The sequence below is a fragment of the Glycine soja genome, chromosome 1 (assembly GCF_004193775.1).
Source record: "Glycine soja cultivar W05 chromosome 1, ASM419377v2, whole genome shotgun sequence".
In the NCBI taxonomy this organism is placed as follows: Eukaryota; Viridiplantae; Streptophyta; class Magnoliopsida; order Fabales; family Fabaceae; genus Glycine; species Glycine soja.
In genome coordinates, this window is record NC_041002.1 from 57235958 (window position 1) to 57252378 (window position 16421).

At 36.0% G+C, this 16421-nt stretch overlaps 1 protein-coding gene across 6 annotated transcripts; it reads left to right on the forward strand.

Annotated features, from left to right (window-relative positions):
• The first annotated feature begins 113 nt into the window (after nt 1-113).
• Nucleotides 114-14879, forward strand: LOC114368305 (tetratricopeptide repeat protein SKI3). 6 transcript variants are annotated; one of them, XM_028325619.1, is made up of 22 exons: nt 114-226; nt 313-387; nt 471-674; nt 799-921; nt 1201-1284; nt 1364-1414; nt 1505-1597; nt 2988-3128; nt 3237-3317; nt 3487-3734; nt 3809-3983; nt 7808-7923; nt 8038-8098; nt 8321-8386; nt 8488-8700; nt 8779-8830; nt 9183-9556; nt 9663-9757; nt 12180-12422; nt 12669-13312; nt 13783-13986; nt 14345-14879. In XM_028325619.1, exons 1-22 carry the CDS (start codon nt 206-208, stop codon nt 14524-14526), a joined length of 3546 nt encoding a protein of 1181 aa, XP_028181420.1. In that variant the 5' UTR covers nt 114-205; the 3' UTR covers nt 14527-14879. The 6 variants fall into 6 exon arrangements, with proteins under 6 accessions (XP_028181420.1, XP_028181428.1, XP_028181424.1 ...); XM_028325627.1 differs by having other exon boundaries at nt 8041-8098; nt 14345-14720; XM_028325623.1 differs by having other exon boundaries at nt 3812-3983; nt 14345-14720.
• Nucleotides 14880-16421: the final 1542 nt, after the last annotated feature.

The window sequence follows — 16421 nt, forward strand, 5'->3', positions numbered from 1 at the left end:
AAAGTTTAATCTTACTTGTAGTCAATTGTGTTTTCAATTATTTGATTTTGCTAAGTTAAATTTTAAAAATTTTATTATCCTCCTTTAATTTATGTTTTCGAAATGCTTTGGTTACTTTTTAAATTTTACAAGTCAAGCCTTCATGTAAACGGTGCTGTTGCTTATTGCAGTCCTGCTTATCGAGCATCAGTGTGCCAACGACCCCATGGACTCACGTACAGACATAGTAGGTTCTTAGCTTTTGTATTTCCTTAAACCTATTTTCAGGGCTTCTTCCATCAATCATCATATAAATTTATTTTATTCCCTCAGGAGGAAGAAGGGGCGGAACATCTCTTCCGACGCTTGCAGGATTCCTCAGATGACGCCTCGATACATTTTGATATTGTATGCATTCGTTCTTAATTTATTCCCGCTGCTGCACTTTCGAGTTATTCATTCTTAATAAACGACACTATGATTTCATTTAGGGCGTGTTCTTGTGGGAAAAAGGAGGAGAAGCGAAGGAAAAAGCTGCTCAACATTTTATTCTATCGGCCAAATTAAACCCTAAGAATGGAGACTGCTTCAAATATCTGGGCCATTATTATGGCGGCGTTTCCCTTGATACTCAGAGAGCTATTAAGTGTTACCAACGAGCTGTTGTTCTCAATCCCGATGATTCCGAGTCTGGGGTAAGCATTGTGTTTTCTCCTCTGTTCCATTTTAAAGTTCAATAATTACCTTCACATCATGGAAACATGAAACAGTAATTTTGCTCTGTTTCACTTAACTCTGATTTTCCCCCCTTCATACCAGGAAGCGCTGTGCAATTTACTTGACCAAGGCGGAAAGGAGAGTTTGGAGGTGGTGGTATGCCGGGAAGCTTCTGAAATGTCACCGAGGGCTTTCTGGGCTTTCCGAAGATTGGGTTTCCTGCAGGTTTTTTCTTTCGATTTTCTTCTTCTTTTTTTAGAATTTATTAAGGCAGAATCACACTTTCACCTTTTCTGTAGATCACACCCGTTTCTAGTGCACTTTGTAGACTTGCATTACAGCTGCATTATACAGAATTTTCATGTCAAAAAAGATCAACCAATTTAACTTTCAATTTGAAATTCTTTTGACATCTGTCTATATCCTCAGGACCTCAACAAACCTCTCTTTATTTAAACAGGGTTGACACCTGCCATTTATTGTTTTTTATTCGTTACTTAACAGGTTCATCAAAAGAAATGGTCTGAAGCTGTTCTGAGTCTTCAACATGCTCTTAGAGGCTATCCTACATGTGCTGATTTGTGGGAAGTAATTTTCTACTCTCTTTCCTTCCATTGAATTTTCCTTTCCATATATTTTTCTTTATAAATATTTAAAATTTTGTTAGGCTTTGGGCCTTGCTTATCAGCGACTGGGCAGGTTTACTGCAGCTATAAAGGTAGCTCCTTTGCTTGGATCCCTTTTATATCTTCTGGACGATGGATCTCTCAATTGCTGTTTTACTTATGGGTTATGGGTTCTTCATCAGTCTTATGGCCGTGCAATTGAGTTGGATGATACAATGGTCTTTGCTTTGGTGGAAAGTGGAAATATCTCTGTGACTCTTGGTTCATTTAGCAAGGTACACTTTGCTAATCATTAGTCGTTATCCTGATGCCTTTCTCATCCAGAATTGTTGTTCTCAGTGGTTGAATTCTTTCTTCCATTTGTTTTCCATCAGTTTGATGCAATGATGGTAAATTGTGGTACTATACTAGTAATTGGCCTGATGGGGTGTTTGACAACTTTCAAACTAGTTTAAAAGGGTACAAGATGGAACCGATCACAGAATGTTAAATGGAATAGAATTATGTTACAACTTCAGAAATCTATTTCTCTTTCTCTCCTTTTCTCTCAATACTCAAACACTTATATGGTATCTGGAGCTTAAGAAGCCTCAACAATGGTGTCTGATCCTACACCACCACCAACACCACCTAATTCAACATCTCTGTCACAACATGCACCTTACCACCTCTGTGATCTGAATCGCTCGCATCACAACCTCCGCCGCTGCATTTTATGCCAAGGCAATCAACATTTGCGCCCGCATAGCGGTGAATCCTTCTTCTCCTTCATCATCCCTGCTTCCTCTGGCAGCACCGGTGCAATTCTCTTATCTAGTAGCTGAAAAGCTTGACAACAATCGTGCATTCTTAATCTTACCTAACTAGCTAGCTTTTAAAGTTTACTGAACACTCCCCATTCCCCAATTATTAGTATAAATACTAAATGGGTATTACTATGTACTTTACACACTTCATATCATTCAAATCTCATATAGTTCATTATAGTTTATTCCTCTTTTTCATTCCTTCCTTATCTAAACCCCATAATTTCAATATCGTATCAAAGCGGTGATAGACTCTGAAAAATGTAGATCAAAACTGTGTTCTCCTGCTGCAGAATTCTCATATAAATAGTTTAATACAATCTGATTTTCTGGATTGAAAAATAGCTAAACTTGTGAGAGAATAACTCTTCTTGATAGCTGTTGTTTTTGCCTTGCCAATTTTCTGCTTTCTGTTATAGTCAGTTATAACTGTCATTGTCAGACAGTTATAACTGACTTCTCACTTGGTTGAGCTTTTGCAGTATATATAGGTATTGTAAGCAGAAGTTCTTCAGTTGTACAATTTTATCCTTCAATACAAACTAATGGATGGATTGTGGGTCTTTAGTTAGCATTATCTGGTCTTTGAAATTTGAATTTAGTATAGTCTTATTGCCTCGTTACAGGAAGTGTTTTCTACTGGTTATGGCAGGACTTATGTTTAGTTCTTTTATAGTTTTATCAAATTAGAGCACCTAGGAAGTGCATAAGACGATATAAATTACTGTCTCTAAATCCATACTTGAAAAATCTGAAAGTGTACTGTATCTAACAAATATACGATGAAGTTGTTTGATTAGTGTTCAGCTGTTTCAATTTATTAAAGATATGTCTAAATTGTGAGCCTTTCTACATGAAGGGAGTTGAACAATTTCGACAAGCTTTGGAGATTTCACCACGGTGTGTGCCTGCACAATATGGACTTGCTTTGGGGCTGCTTGGTTTGGCAAAAGATTGCATTAACCTAGGAGCATATCAATGGGGGGCTTCACTGTTAGAGGTTTTTCTCTTCAAATTTTTGTTTTTGATGATTTTTATGTTGTTTCTTATTATGTTAGACACACTTCCATTTGGCAACATTTAGGAAACATCATTGAACTGACTGCAGGAAGCATCTGAGGTTGCAAGGGCAAGTGCTTATTTTTTAAGAAATATCTCATGTATTTGGAAACTACATGCTGATATTCAGGTATGATTTACCTTTTTAGTCTTCAAAAGTTTTCATTGTTTTTTTCTTCTATTGTTAGGTATTATTTGTTGCAGCAGTGCATTAAATACTTGTCCATATGTATGATGACATGGATTTTTCTTCACTGCTCATGTATTATTCAATGCTATTTTATTTTGGTCTGTGGTAGCTTGCATATGCTAGATGCTATCCTTGGATTGAGGATGTCCAAGAATTGGAAGCTAATAAGGAAGCTTTCAGTGCTTCTATCATTTCTTGGAGGAGGACCTGCTTTTTGGCTGCAAAACATGCAAGGTTTTCATATCAACGAGCGTCGCACTTGTCTCCCTGGCAAGCAAACATCTATGCTGATATTGCTGTGATTTCAGATCTTATCACGTCATTGGACAAAAATTACAAGCAAGACATAAATGCATGGTATGTTGTATGCAATCTAGTTATTTTTAATGACGTTCTTGACTATTGTGCTCCCCTCAACTTAGTTGTTTTAGCAGGCAATTGGCAGAGAAGATGTCTATGGGAGCCTTGCTACTTGAAGGTGATAGTTATGAGTTCTGGCTGGCATTGGGGTGTTTGTCTGATCATAATGCACTAAATCAACATGCTTTGATCAGAGCATTGCAATTGAATGTATCTCTAGCTGTTGCTTGGGGATATCTTGGGAAGGTATTGTCATGTGTCATTAGAAACAAGTAAAAACCTGACTTGATTATTTTCATCGTCATTAGTGGTTGTTCCCATCAAATTGCTTTTTTGAGAAGTTGATATGGCAGAGAAAAGAAGGAACTTAATAGTAAGTTGTTAGAAACTGATTTCTACTGATAAGAAACAATGGAGACCCTTGAGAATCAAGAATTTAACATATAATGATTTGATTTCCGATTTAGAGGAAACTGAATATCCTCTAATTATGTGTATTCAATACTACCAGTCTATATAAACCATCTCCGTAGTGTCATTTAGACATTGTTTCAGCCTAATTATGCCGCTGGTTCTTCTTTTGTAACATGGTATCCAGAGCTCGGCTGAGGCATCTTTTGGAACCGTGATTACCCGGCAGGACCCCCTGTCCCCAGAAGATAAATTTTTCGCGAACCGTGTCATTCTCTGGTTTGCTATCCTATCACCGCCTTGTTTTTTGGCGACTGTCGTCTCTCCGGCAACATCTCTGGCCGAAGAACCCACTATCAGGAGCACCAGCCGTCGATATACCCAATGCCATTGATGGCTTCACCATTTGACACCAAACGGGCCTTCACGCACGTTTCCTAGGCGTGCCAAACAACATCAGCATTGGAAGTTCTCCCGGCTTGTGGCATCTTCATTCTGGCAACAACTTCATCTACCCTAGGCGAGCCTACCCCTTGAGTTTTGTCATAATCAAACATTGTTTGGTGGACCCCATAGTGCAGACAACATGTTTCAGGCCTTGTTTGATGTGTTCAAATTTCCTTTTTTTTCACCAATCATGGCGTATACTGGTACCTAGTGGATTTTGGCCATTGGTTTGCAGGTTGCCAGAACCCCCGACTCTACTGCTTTGGTTGCTCACACCGGTAACTCATTTGCTTGCATATCTCAAACTCCTTTGGTTCCTTGGGTGCTTGACTCTGGTGCGTTCGACCACATTTCTGGTAATCGTTCCCTTTTTTCTTCTCTTTCTACATCAGGTCATTTACCCACTATAACTTCTGCCGATGGTTCTCAAACACCATCAAAAGGTATTGGCACCACATATCCTCTTCCTTCACTCACCGTTGAGTTAGTCTTATATGTACCCGGTTGTCCTTTTAACCTACTTTTTGTCCATCGTCTCACCCAATCCCATGACTATGTCATCACAAAAAAGAATTGTATGTTTTGAACTAATGCAAACAAAATGGGATTCAAATTGATTTGGAAAACATGCTTATGTATGGAACTTACTTAAAAAAGAATTGATTTTATTTTATTATTTTACATTTGATGGATGTTAGGCTAGCAAAACACTCTTTCTCTTAGACACATTCTTTCCAACACACTTATCAGTGTAAATTTAAGCGGGACAAATTTAATGAGGAATGGGACCTACTAAATGTGGAGTATTACCTACCTTATTTGGTGGGTTCCACATGAATTTTAACCAATAATAAGTTTGTGTTAGAGGATAAGCCTTGGCGTAGTGGTAAAGTTGTGCCTTGGTGACCGATTGGTGATTGGTTCGAATCCAGAAACAACTTCTTTGCATATGCAAAGGTATGACTGCGTACAATGACCCTCCCCCATACCTTTGCATAGCGAGGAGCCTTCTGACACCAGGGTATGTTAGTTATTTTTTTTAAAATAATGTTTGTGTTAACAGGTGCAATGTTGGCTATTCTTTTTTACATTTTTACCCTGATAAATCGTAAATTAAAAATGTTAGTAAGGTCAACATTATCTATGTAATAAAAAATAAGTCAAATCAAATCTTACCAATTGTATTAGAAATGGATCGAGTTTAACTCGATTTCAAAACTTAACTCAAGAAAAACAAGTTTGGGACTCCTTAACATACTCCCTCTTGCCCAAGTTTGGACATTTGGAGTGTGAAGTTTGTAGGATTGGATATATGTAGCCATCATCAAAGATTAGATGCTCTAATACCAGATCATGAACCAACAATTCCAAAATGTTGACAGTTGTATGTTTATTTTTGAATTAAGCTGTTATATGAAGACACATGAATGGTTTTATATCTAATACGCTTCTTCACGCAATAGCCCTTTGGGCTTGAGGCATGGAGAATTCACAGGCCTACCTACCTTGTGCTAAAATTGAACATTTTTATTAGAACAATGGGGGCAATGGGGATTTAACTCTAGACTCTTGGTCAAAGAGGCTTCAATACCATGTTAGAAATGGATTGAGCCTACCGCAACCTCAAAAACTAGCTCAAGGAGAGTGGGTTACCCAAGTCTCATATAGATTTATTTGACCATTTTCCTTGCTGATGTGAGACATTTTAACAAGAGAAATGCTAGGAAGGCTGCAGTTGGTGGCACGGTGGTTGCCAGAGGGCAGTGATTCTGGTCGCATGGCACACCGGTGAATAGGTGGCGCAGTGGCAGGCAAATAGGTTCACAGGATATTTGCTGTAATTACATGATTATGATTAGCTTATATATAAAGAACCTAAACACTATTTACATGTTTTCCATCACATGATTAGATTTACAAATCAAATAAATCAAATCCCTTTTTTTTCCTCATTTCAAACACACTAATGGTGATTTTTGGTGTCTTAAATAAAAATGTCGAAGACTCTGTTGCTTTTGGTATCTGATGGTCATTAATTATCATTTAACTCTGGGTAATTTCTTGCTTAAAAAAGTTCCATTACGCCGTCCTAGTCAAATACTAGTTGATCCACATCAGAGAAATCATTTGATCCCACCTTCCAGAAGGCTTCCCAAGTCCCATTGGGAATGTGGACATTTCACCATTGCCATCAGCTGAGAGTGCAACCTCTTAGAGCCCAAACAGGTGCCTGTTGCTTCCTCCTATCATGCTGTGCAAATGTGTTTGAATTCAGTATCCACAGTCTGGAGCTTGATACCTATTTGCTAGAAACTGATTTTAACTAATAAGAAAAAAGTGAAGATTTTGGTGGGAGACTTTGTCTTGGCTGAATATCTCTTTGGTGTTCCCCTCTAATCCAATCCAACATTTTCTTCAGCACTCTTTTGTGCAAGTGGAAGGGCTTAGAAGAGGAAGGTGGCAAACTTGGTGGATGGCTGTTGTTTGGTCTATATGGAAGATGAGAAACAGAATTCTTTTCTCCAATGATTCCTTTAATGGCAGCAAACTTGTTGATGATGCAGTTTTTTTAGTGTGGTCTTGGCTCTCAAATTTGGATAAGGATTTTAAGCTCCCTTTTAATCTTTGGTCATCTCACATTAGAGAAGGTTTTTTGGGCTAGGCCTCAGTGGCTCCCAGTAGGAGCTGCTGCAGATCTTTAGTTTTATTTTGTAGCCTTTCAATGGTTCCTCTTCAAACTGGTGTAGTTTTTACTGGAACCATGAGCATGGAACTATCTATGTTATTTTTTTCAGTACCTCTGGTACTTTTATAAATATATTATTTTTGCTGATCAAAAAAAAAAAAAAGCTCCATACAAGAGAAAAATACAGAAAATAAAAGATAAATCTAGAGTTTTGTCAATGCAGAGGAAAGCCTATACCCATTCCTTTGTCACTCAACTCATGCTCCCCCTCCTCTCTTCCTGCCCTTTTAATATCCTGCCTTCTTGTTTGCCTTACTACCTGCCACGTACAAGGTGTAAGTAATCACCTATTTCTCCTAAAACACACCTTAGATGAAAGTGGGTGTCTATCCCAAGTTATGCATGGTTTGTTAGCATCGCAACCTCTATGCCTTTGGTACATATTGTGATGCACAACATTGTATGAAAGACATTGGAAATTCTTTGTGCAATTTTTTCAGCCTATGTGTTTGTCGAATGTTTTCAGCTGTATCGTAAAGTGGATGAAAAGCAATTGGCAAGGCAAATGTTTGATCGTGCTAGAAGTATTGATCCTGGCCTTGCATTGCCATGGGCAAGCATGTCATTTGAGTCTTGTGTGGGGTATAATTTTACTTTCATTTATTTTTGCATTATCATATAGCAGTAGCATGTAGAAGGTAGTTTAGTCTATGTCAATGTTCACTGTTTTTCTAACTATATGTTGTCTTTATATAGTAGGGAGCTTGAATCAGATGAGGCATTTGAGAGCTGTTCACGGGCTGTGCAGATAATGCCTGTAATTTACCGATTCCTATCAGTTAACATACACAGACACATATAGTTCTATTGTTGGGATATTGTGTTTATTTATCATTGTTTAGTTGAATATTAGGATGTCAGTGTTACAAATCCAGGATGGAAAAGAAGAAATTATCGGATACATTATTTTAGCAAATATTTTTCTCTTGTATGTGTTGAATTGTTACTTTCTTTAAAATATTTATTGATTACTGTGCAGTTAGCTGAATTCCAACTTGGGCTCACTAAGCTTGCTTTGTTGAGTGGACATCTCTCATCTTCTCAGGTTAGATTATATTGTAGATTAGTGATTTGCTGTGGTGATGCCTCTTCTGAAGCTGCTGCCTACCTTGAAATTCATGTCAATGGTGCATTTACTCATCGCAGGTTTTTGGAGCTATTCAGCAGGCTGTGCAGCTTTCTCCTCACTATCCTGAATCCCATAATTTACATGGGCTGGTTTGTGAGGCTCGAAATGATTATAAGTCTGCTTCTACTTTTTATAGGTTAGCACGTCATGCAATTAACATTGGCTCACGGAGTATTCACAACTCACATATCAGGGAAATATCAATCAATTTGGCCAGATCCCTTTCTAAGGTAAACTATACTAGAGATGTCAGTCTTGTATTTTCTAAACCCCTTAATGATATTCCTAACTCATTCTATTTGATACAGGCAGGGAATGCTGCTGATGCTTTGCAGGAATGTGAACATTTGAAGAAAGAAGGTTCAGATCCAGATTTTGCAATTCACCTGTTTGAGATCTTCAATTTAATTGTTTTATATTTCAAAATTTTAAGCTGCCCTGTTGGGATTGAATATTAAATCACTATTACTAAAATTATTCCTTTTCATGATACATTTTCTGATTTTTGTTCAGAATTCATAAGAATGAGTTATAAAGTTAATTGAAGCTGTGTTAGTGTGAACTGCCAAATGTAAAGCATGTGATTCGGGGATTTTTTGCTTATGTTTTATAGCCTGTGATTTTTTTGTGAAGGATATTTTGAATGAGAATGGTGAAAATTTATTTGAATTTTTCATTTTTTGTTAACACCAATGTTTGATGTATTTTTAAGGGGCACTTGATGATGAAGGCTTACAAGTATATGGTTTCTCATTGTGGCAACTTGGTGAAAATGATTTGGCTCTCTCTGTAGCTAGAAGTCTCGCTGCAACTCTTTCTTCTATGCAAAAGACATCTGTGGCAACATCTATATGTTTCATTTGTAGATTAGTATACTACATACGTGGACTGGATGCAGCCATCACAAGCATTGTGAAAATGCCAAAGGAACTATTTCAAAGTTCAAAAGTTAGTTTTGTTATGACAGCTATCAATGCTCTTGATAGACAAAATCGTCTTGGATTTGTTGTCTCAAGTAGCCGATATTTTCTCAAGTATCATGAAGAAATTGCTGGGATGCACCTTTTAATAGCACTAAGTAAACTGGTATTTTTTTGCCTCTTAATTTTGATTCTTCCTGTTTCGTTTGCTACCCCAACAAATGATCTAAATGAAGGCAACTTGGAAAAATGTCATTGTATGGTTTGGTTAGGTGAAAAATGAGTCTGATTGCTGCCTTGACATTCAGAGTGGAGTTGCTCACCTCAAAAAAGCTCTGCACATGTTCCCTAACTGTAGTTTGATAAGGTAGATTTTTTATAACAAGATCAGTATCTTAATAGATTTTAAGTTTCAATTAATCATTTTATCCTTATAGTTTCACTCGATTTTAATATGACCCGTGTTAATAGGTTTAGGGTTAGGGAAGAAAGAAGAGAGAAAAAAGGTTAAGAATAATGAACTGAAAATATATTAATAGGATGTAACATACAATTTCTTATCTAATAGCCAAATTTGATCAAGTACTAGTACAAGCCCTAGAACAATTTATCTTCAGAGCGTTTCCATGAAAGTATAGAATAGATCATTACTTCCCACAATTCAACCATCATATTAAAATACTCAGTGACAGACATATTACCCTGTTGAGTATTGTTAAAAGAGAAAGAAAACAGAGGCATATTGTGTTGCAATTGTGTCTGAATACACAACGGGTGAGTGTTTATATAGCCTTATTGAATTTATTACACATAAATAGAGGATATTCTGTTTCCTCTAAAATAGAGATTATGTGCCTATAAAAACTATATTTATTACCATAACTCAACACTCCCCCTCAAGCTAGAGCATATAAGTCATATGTGTCCTGCTTGTTACAAATAAAAGCAATTCTTGGCCCCCCTTGGAGATTTAAGTAAAGATATCAGCCAGTTGGTCACTAGAGTTGACAAAACTTTATGTATTTTCAGTACCCCTGGTACTCTGCATATAATATAATTATCTATTTTTGCTGAGCAAAAAAAAAGAGTTGACAAAACTTGTGGAAGTATCTCCTGACTTGATCTTCTCTTGGATGAAATGGCAATTGACCTCAATATGCTTGGTCCTCTCATGGAAGACAGGATTAGAGGTATTGTCACATATAAGAGTCATCCGTGTAGTCTCTTCAAACCTGAGCTCCCTTAGAAGCTGTTTCAGCCATATGAGTTCACAAGTCACTATTGCCATAGCCCTGCATTTTGCTTCCGCACTTGATCTTGTTACCTCATTTTGCTTTTTAATTTTCCAAGATACCAAATTTCGTCCAACCTGAATATTAGAGTAGTCTTACTCCATGACTCAATTGTAATCTTTTTCTTTTATCGAGTCAGTCACTAACCTCTCTGGTTAGTTAAGTGACAGCTGTTGTTCACTCTAGTGACTTAGGATAGTATGATCTCTATATATAGATAATACTTACTTTGTAACTCTGTAAAATTCATTTCAGAATAATGAGAAACTCATTTTTCATTCTCTCTCAAAATCTGTCATGGTATCAAAGCTTCGGTTCAATCCACACAGATCTGTGATTTCTCTCTCTTCGATTGGCTAGGGTTTTTACAATTGCTCTTCGATTGCGATCTCTCTCTTTGGTGTGTGATCTCTTCTTTGATCTGTGATCGTTCCTCACTTGCGATCTCACTTTCTCTTTGATTTGCTACTTCTTCCCTCCAACCCCGCCTATCTCCACTGACATGAATGTTCCTCTGATCAACGTTTCCACTGCTGGTACTGGTACTATTCCAAAAAACAATGCTCCTGCAAATGACGTTGCTCCGAATGCTCCATTTCTGGCGAGCGTCACCTTCCCGCACTCCATTTAGTTTAGAACGATACTCATCAATTACCCTACCCCCAGCACTAAATGTAGACTCTGAAGCTACTGTTGATATTGGAATAGCTAGTATGTCACCCGCCATCTTTAATAAAACCTTGTATTTTAGGCTATTGTTCCTCCACCACTCTAACACACTAAAAGAAGAGTTACTAGTTTCAGGAATATAAACATTCTCCTTGAGATAATCCTCTAATTCTGATTTCACTAAGAGTTTTAAAAGTTTTTTATTTAATAATAATAATATATTATTATTATTACTATTACTTAAACAGGTCGACTTGTCAAGTTTAACAAGTTTTTTTTATAGTTTGGGTTTGACTGATAAAAAAACTTTTTAAAAAGCTTGAGCTTAGCATTTAGAGTAAACAAGTCGAGCCGAGCCTTAAATAGGCCGAGCCAAAGGCCCTTGGCAAGCTGCTCGGCTCATTTCTATCCCTAGATCTAGGATAGACTCTAATACCATCTTAGAATATAAGTTTAAGCCTAACTCAACCCCAAAAGCTAGCTCAAAGGGTGAGGGTTGTCCTCCGCTTATATAATCTATCTTGGCCTTATTTCTAGTCGATGTGAGACTTGTGTTTTTCCCAATATGCACTCTATCACCCCTTTACCCCTGTTTCTCTCCTCCCTCACTTAAGACTTTTAAGTTGGCAATAGGAGGATAAATAACAATCAACTAATAACTCTTCCATACTATTTAATTCTAATAAACATACCCTGCCTCCCAACTGTTTGGAAATGAGTCTTTGTTGGTGTTTTTTTCATTGCCCCAATTTTTTAATACTGTTAATCCAATCTTGCTAGCTTTGCTTTTGCTGACATCCTTTCTATTGCACATTTCTCTGGGAGCAGGAACCTTCTTGGCTACCTCATGGTATCCAGTAAGGAGTTAAACAATTGTCATGTGGCAACAAGGTGTTGTAAACTTGACCATCTTGATCTTTCCGATCAAAAAGGTTTCAAATCAGCTTCTGATATTCATGGTGCAGGAGCAGTTGCTTGCTATACCACTGGCAACAGCATTCCAAAGTTCACCTTTCCAACATGTACAAAGCAGTGTTCTAATCATCCCGGAGCTATCAGACACCTGCAGAAGTACTATTGTTATCTTCCTTTATGCCCTGTATTTGCCCCAAAAATTTGATGTTATAATATTTCTTTTTAATTCTTCCTAGTCAGAATATGCATATATATTGCTGCTTTATGAATTTGTTTCATGTTATATGGGGAAAATAAGTATTTCTTGGGGTCAAATATGAGTACAAGAATTGTAGTTTTCTGTTCTTGGGAATATAGCTGAGAATTTGTTACCAGTCATGTTACATTTTCTCAAAATTGCAGGTGCTTTCATCAGAAACCATGGAATCATGATTCCCGCTACTTGCTTGTTCTTAACTATCTTCAGAGGGCACGTGAGCAAAGATTTCCTCATCATCTTTGTCGCATACTAAATCGTCTAACTCATGCTGCTCTTTCAAATGATTTGTATAGTAGGACAGAAATGTTGTATCGATATAGATACTTCCAACTTCTACTTTGTGCTTCTGAGATCAGTTTACAATGTGGGAATCATATGACTTGTATCACCCATGCCAAAAAGGCTTCTGAACTTGTGCTTCCTGATGATTATTTATTCTTTGCGCATCTACTATTATGCCGTGTGTATGCCATGAAAGGTGATCATCTAAGTTTTCAAAAAGAATATATAAGGTGTTTGGAGCTCAAGACAGATTATCACATTGGTTGGATCTGTCTCAAACTTATGGAATGTCAATATGAACTGCAAATTGATTCAAATACCATAGACTTGAACTTTGAAGAATGTGTTAAAAGAAGTGGAAAGTTGTGCAATATGTGGATGGCTGTATATAACCTGGTGAGAGGTATGATTTCCTTGCAGAAGAGGGATTTAGTCTCAGCAGAAGATTTCATGGCACAGGCTTGTTCATTAGCAGGTTTTGAGAGCTGCCTCTTTCTATGTCATGGTATGTATTTGTTATGGGTGAGACCTTCATTTAACTAACTGTTGCATGCTTTCTACATTGTATCATGTTACCACTTGAAATACTTCAGGAAATTACTTCTGTTGAAACTAAAGAGTGATGTGTTCATCCGTGATAACAGTACCATAAATATACAAGGAATCTTCAATCCCATTAGAGTCAATCTACTTATAGAAATTATGGAAAGGGAGCAGAATTTCCCTAATTACATAAATGGATAATACTTTCCTAATTATACCAAATATCTCAATAATATTTCACACAATATCTCGACAACTTCTATTGATACTTTTTTTTTTTGCACAGCAAAAATCTGATAGTATTAATAATGATTCAGTACTAGGTGTACTGATTCTATTGATACTTTTGTTTTGCAGTTAGTTGTATTTAGAATCGTTTCCCCCCTCATCTCTTCCCATCCGATCATATTGTTTTTTTATTTTTTTATGTAGGTGCCATCTGTATGGAACTTGTTCGGCAGTGCCATGGTTCTCAGTTCCTATCACGGGCCATTAATAGTCTTACCAAAGTTCATGAGCATTCACTTATTCCCTTACCTTTTGTCTCGGTATTGGTAGCTCAAGCAGAAGGAAGCCATGGTTCTAAGGAGAGGTGGAACAGAAACCTTCGGCTTGAATGGTATAATTGGCCACCAGGTTTGTTTTCTACTCTCTCTCTCTCCCTCTCTGTGTATAAGTGGCAGGGAAGGATTGAAGGAGTAACTGGAGAGCTAAATGTTATTAAGTTTCTATACTGTATTCCATATAAAAGATTGTCATTATACTTTGCATGTTTGTGTGTGTGTTAAGCAAATTTTGCAGCATTATTATCTCAGCTTGTCCAAATTAATCAAACTTTTATCTAATATTGCAAGGTTGAGTTGGATTACTTTGAGATTTATTAGTTGACCCCCAGCCGATCAGTAGAAAATCATGCAGTATTTGAAATTGGTGTATGTCCATATTGCTATACTTTTTGTGGATGTACTGTCTAATGTCTGCTACTTTTTCGTAGAAATGAGGCCTGCAGAGCTCTACTTTCAAATGCATATGCTTGCACGACAGTTGAAAGTTGGACCAAACGCTAGCATAGAGTCCACTCAGAGTCCTCATAGATGGGTTATTCGAGCAATTCACATGAACCCTTCTTGCATGCGATATTGGAGGATTTTACAGAAGCTTATGGAAGAGACTTGAAATGAAGAAACACATTTAAGGAGCGGGTTGTCACGAGCAATCGTATTTGGTTGTTACATTTCTATTGAACTTGGGATGGGAAATAGATAAACAAGTCGTTTTTTCAAATAAAGTTGTAAGTGGAAATATGGAATGCTGATTTCATAGACAGATCAAAGCAGTTAAATGACACCTTTCGATACTTCGATACTCTAGTGTAACTACTACCAGAAAGAATGAGCACAAGTAAAAAGCGTGTTATATATTTCGGAGGGAAAAAAGGTGCAAATAATCAAAACTGCTTTTAACGGGCACGGAAAGATGTTAATTCCTTCCATCCTCCCTTAAATGTTAATGACTTTTTTTTTCGATAACTACATGTTAATGACTTTCAACTTATATCTTCCCTACGTGTTAAATGTTAATGACTCTCAAACTTATATAGGCTTTCAAAGACTTTTTTAAAAAAAAAATAATTTTCTAATATTTTACTTCACCCTCATTTTACATTTTTACTTATGAGGATTATTAAATAGTACGGAATATTGCTACACAAATTCATTAAAAAAAAACTATGGTTGCATGCAATTAATAAATAAATTGAAAATTAAGAAAAAGAAAAGTTTGATGGGAATCACCCCAACTAATTGTGCAGTTTTCGTCAAACGAATTTCATACTATTTTAGTATTGGGTTTTTGATTCTTTAGAAAATCCGTGAAATTTGATTTTAGTCTTTAATAGCATTGAAATTTAAATTAATTTCATAGTCAATTTTAGTTAAGAATGATTGTAATTTTTTTACTTTACTGTTGTTTTTAATAAAAATAATAAAGAAATTAATATCATTGTAGTTTTTTATTAATAGAGTTTAAAAGAAGATTTCAAATGTTTTAAAGGAAAATTGATACAAAAACTAGAAGAAAAAGTTGAAGATTGGGACAACTAACGTGTAAGACAGGTCTTGCGGTCAGTTCATGCTTGTCTAATGATAGGGGAAACCTTCCTTCTTTGTCCATTATCTCATCTTTCCTCCTCTATTCATCCCTCTTTTTCTATTCACATCAGTCCCTAAAGTGTAAAGTCTCTTATGACAATGAGAGGTTAAATCTCATTGTTGGGAGCCTTCGCAGGTCAATTCTTGTAATGTAACTCTTTCTCATTATCTATTTAATGCAATCCTGTTTCTATTGTTTTTTTTATGCTTAATTGTTTATTATGGTATGGCCATCCATATAGTGTTTAGAAGATAATGCATTGAAAAATTATTATTTTTTTAAAGAACTGGGAAAGTGTATCTAAATGAAATCATTGATATTCGTTTAGCCTATTTCATGCATCTCTAATCTTAATGCAACTTATTATTTTTATCTTTACAAAGAAAGTTGGGAGAAAAGAATAGATAAATTAGACTCTTCATAAGAAAAAACAAAACCAAAGATAGAGTACCTTAGTAGATGTGGGTGAAAATATAGATATGATTGGATAGAGAAAATCATTAACATTGCATCTTAGATAATTTTGGCATGTCAGATCCCAATATATTTACATTCTGAATTATCTTTTTATCATCACATTTATCTTTTATTTTTCTTATCTTTTACATTAAAATTTCTTATTTATTTTATCTTTTACTTTTTTTATCTTTATCATCTTTCATTTTAAATTTTTATCTTTCTTTATCTTTTATTTTAAATTTTTTATCTACTTGTAAATTTGATTTGTATCGGTCTAAGTATAAATAAAGTCCTTGAGACAAATTGATATATTTACCAACAAGTTAACAATCTTTAATCATTTTTGTCGTTGATCTTGTTTTTCAAGTATTTTAAAATTGGCGGAGAAATTTGGTTTACAAGGATAAGGGAGAATTTTTTAAATTTAATTTACTTGGATAGCCTATTAATATTAGGATATT

Coding starts and splice junctions, on each gene's coding strand:
- LOC114368305 (XM_028325619.1), top strand. CDS start 206: ATGGACTCACGTACAGACATA. Junction 3,984..7,807: donor CTTGGGGATATCTTGGGAAG/GTATTGTCATGT, acceptor GAATGTTTTCAG/CTGTATCGTAAAGTGGATGA. Junction 8,099..8,320: donor GGGCTGTGCAGATAATGCCT/GTAATTTACCGA, acceptor ATTACTGTGCAG/TTAGCTGAATTCCAACTTGG.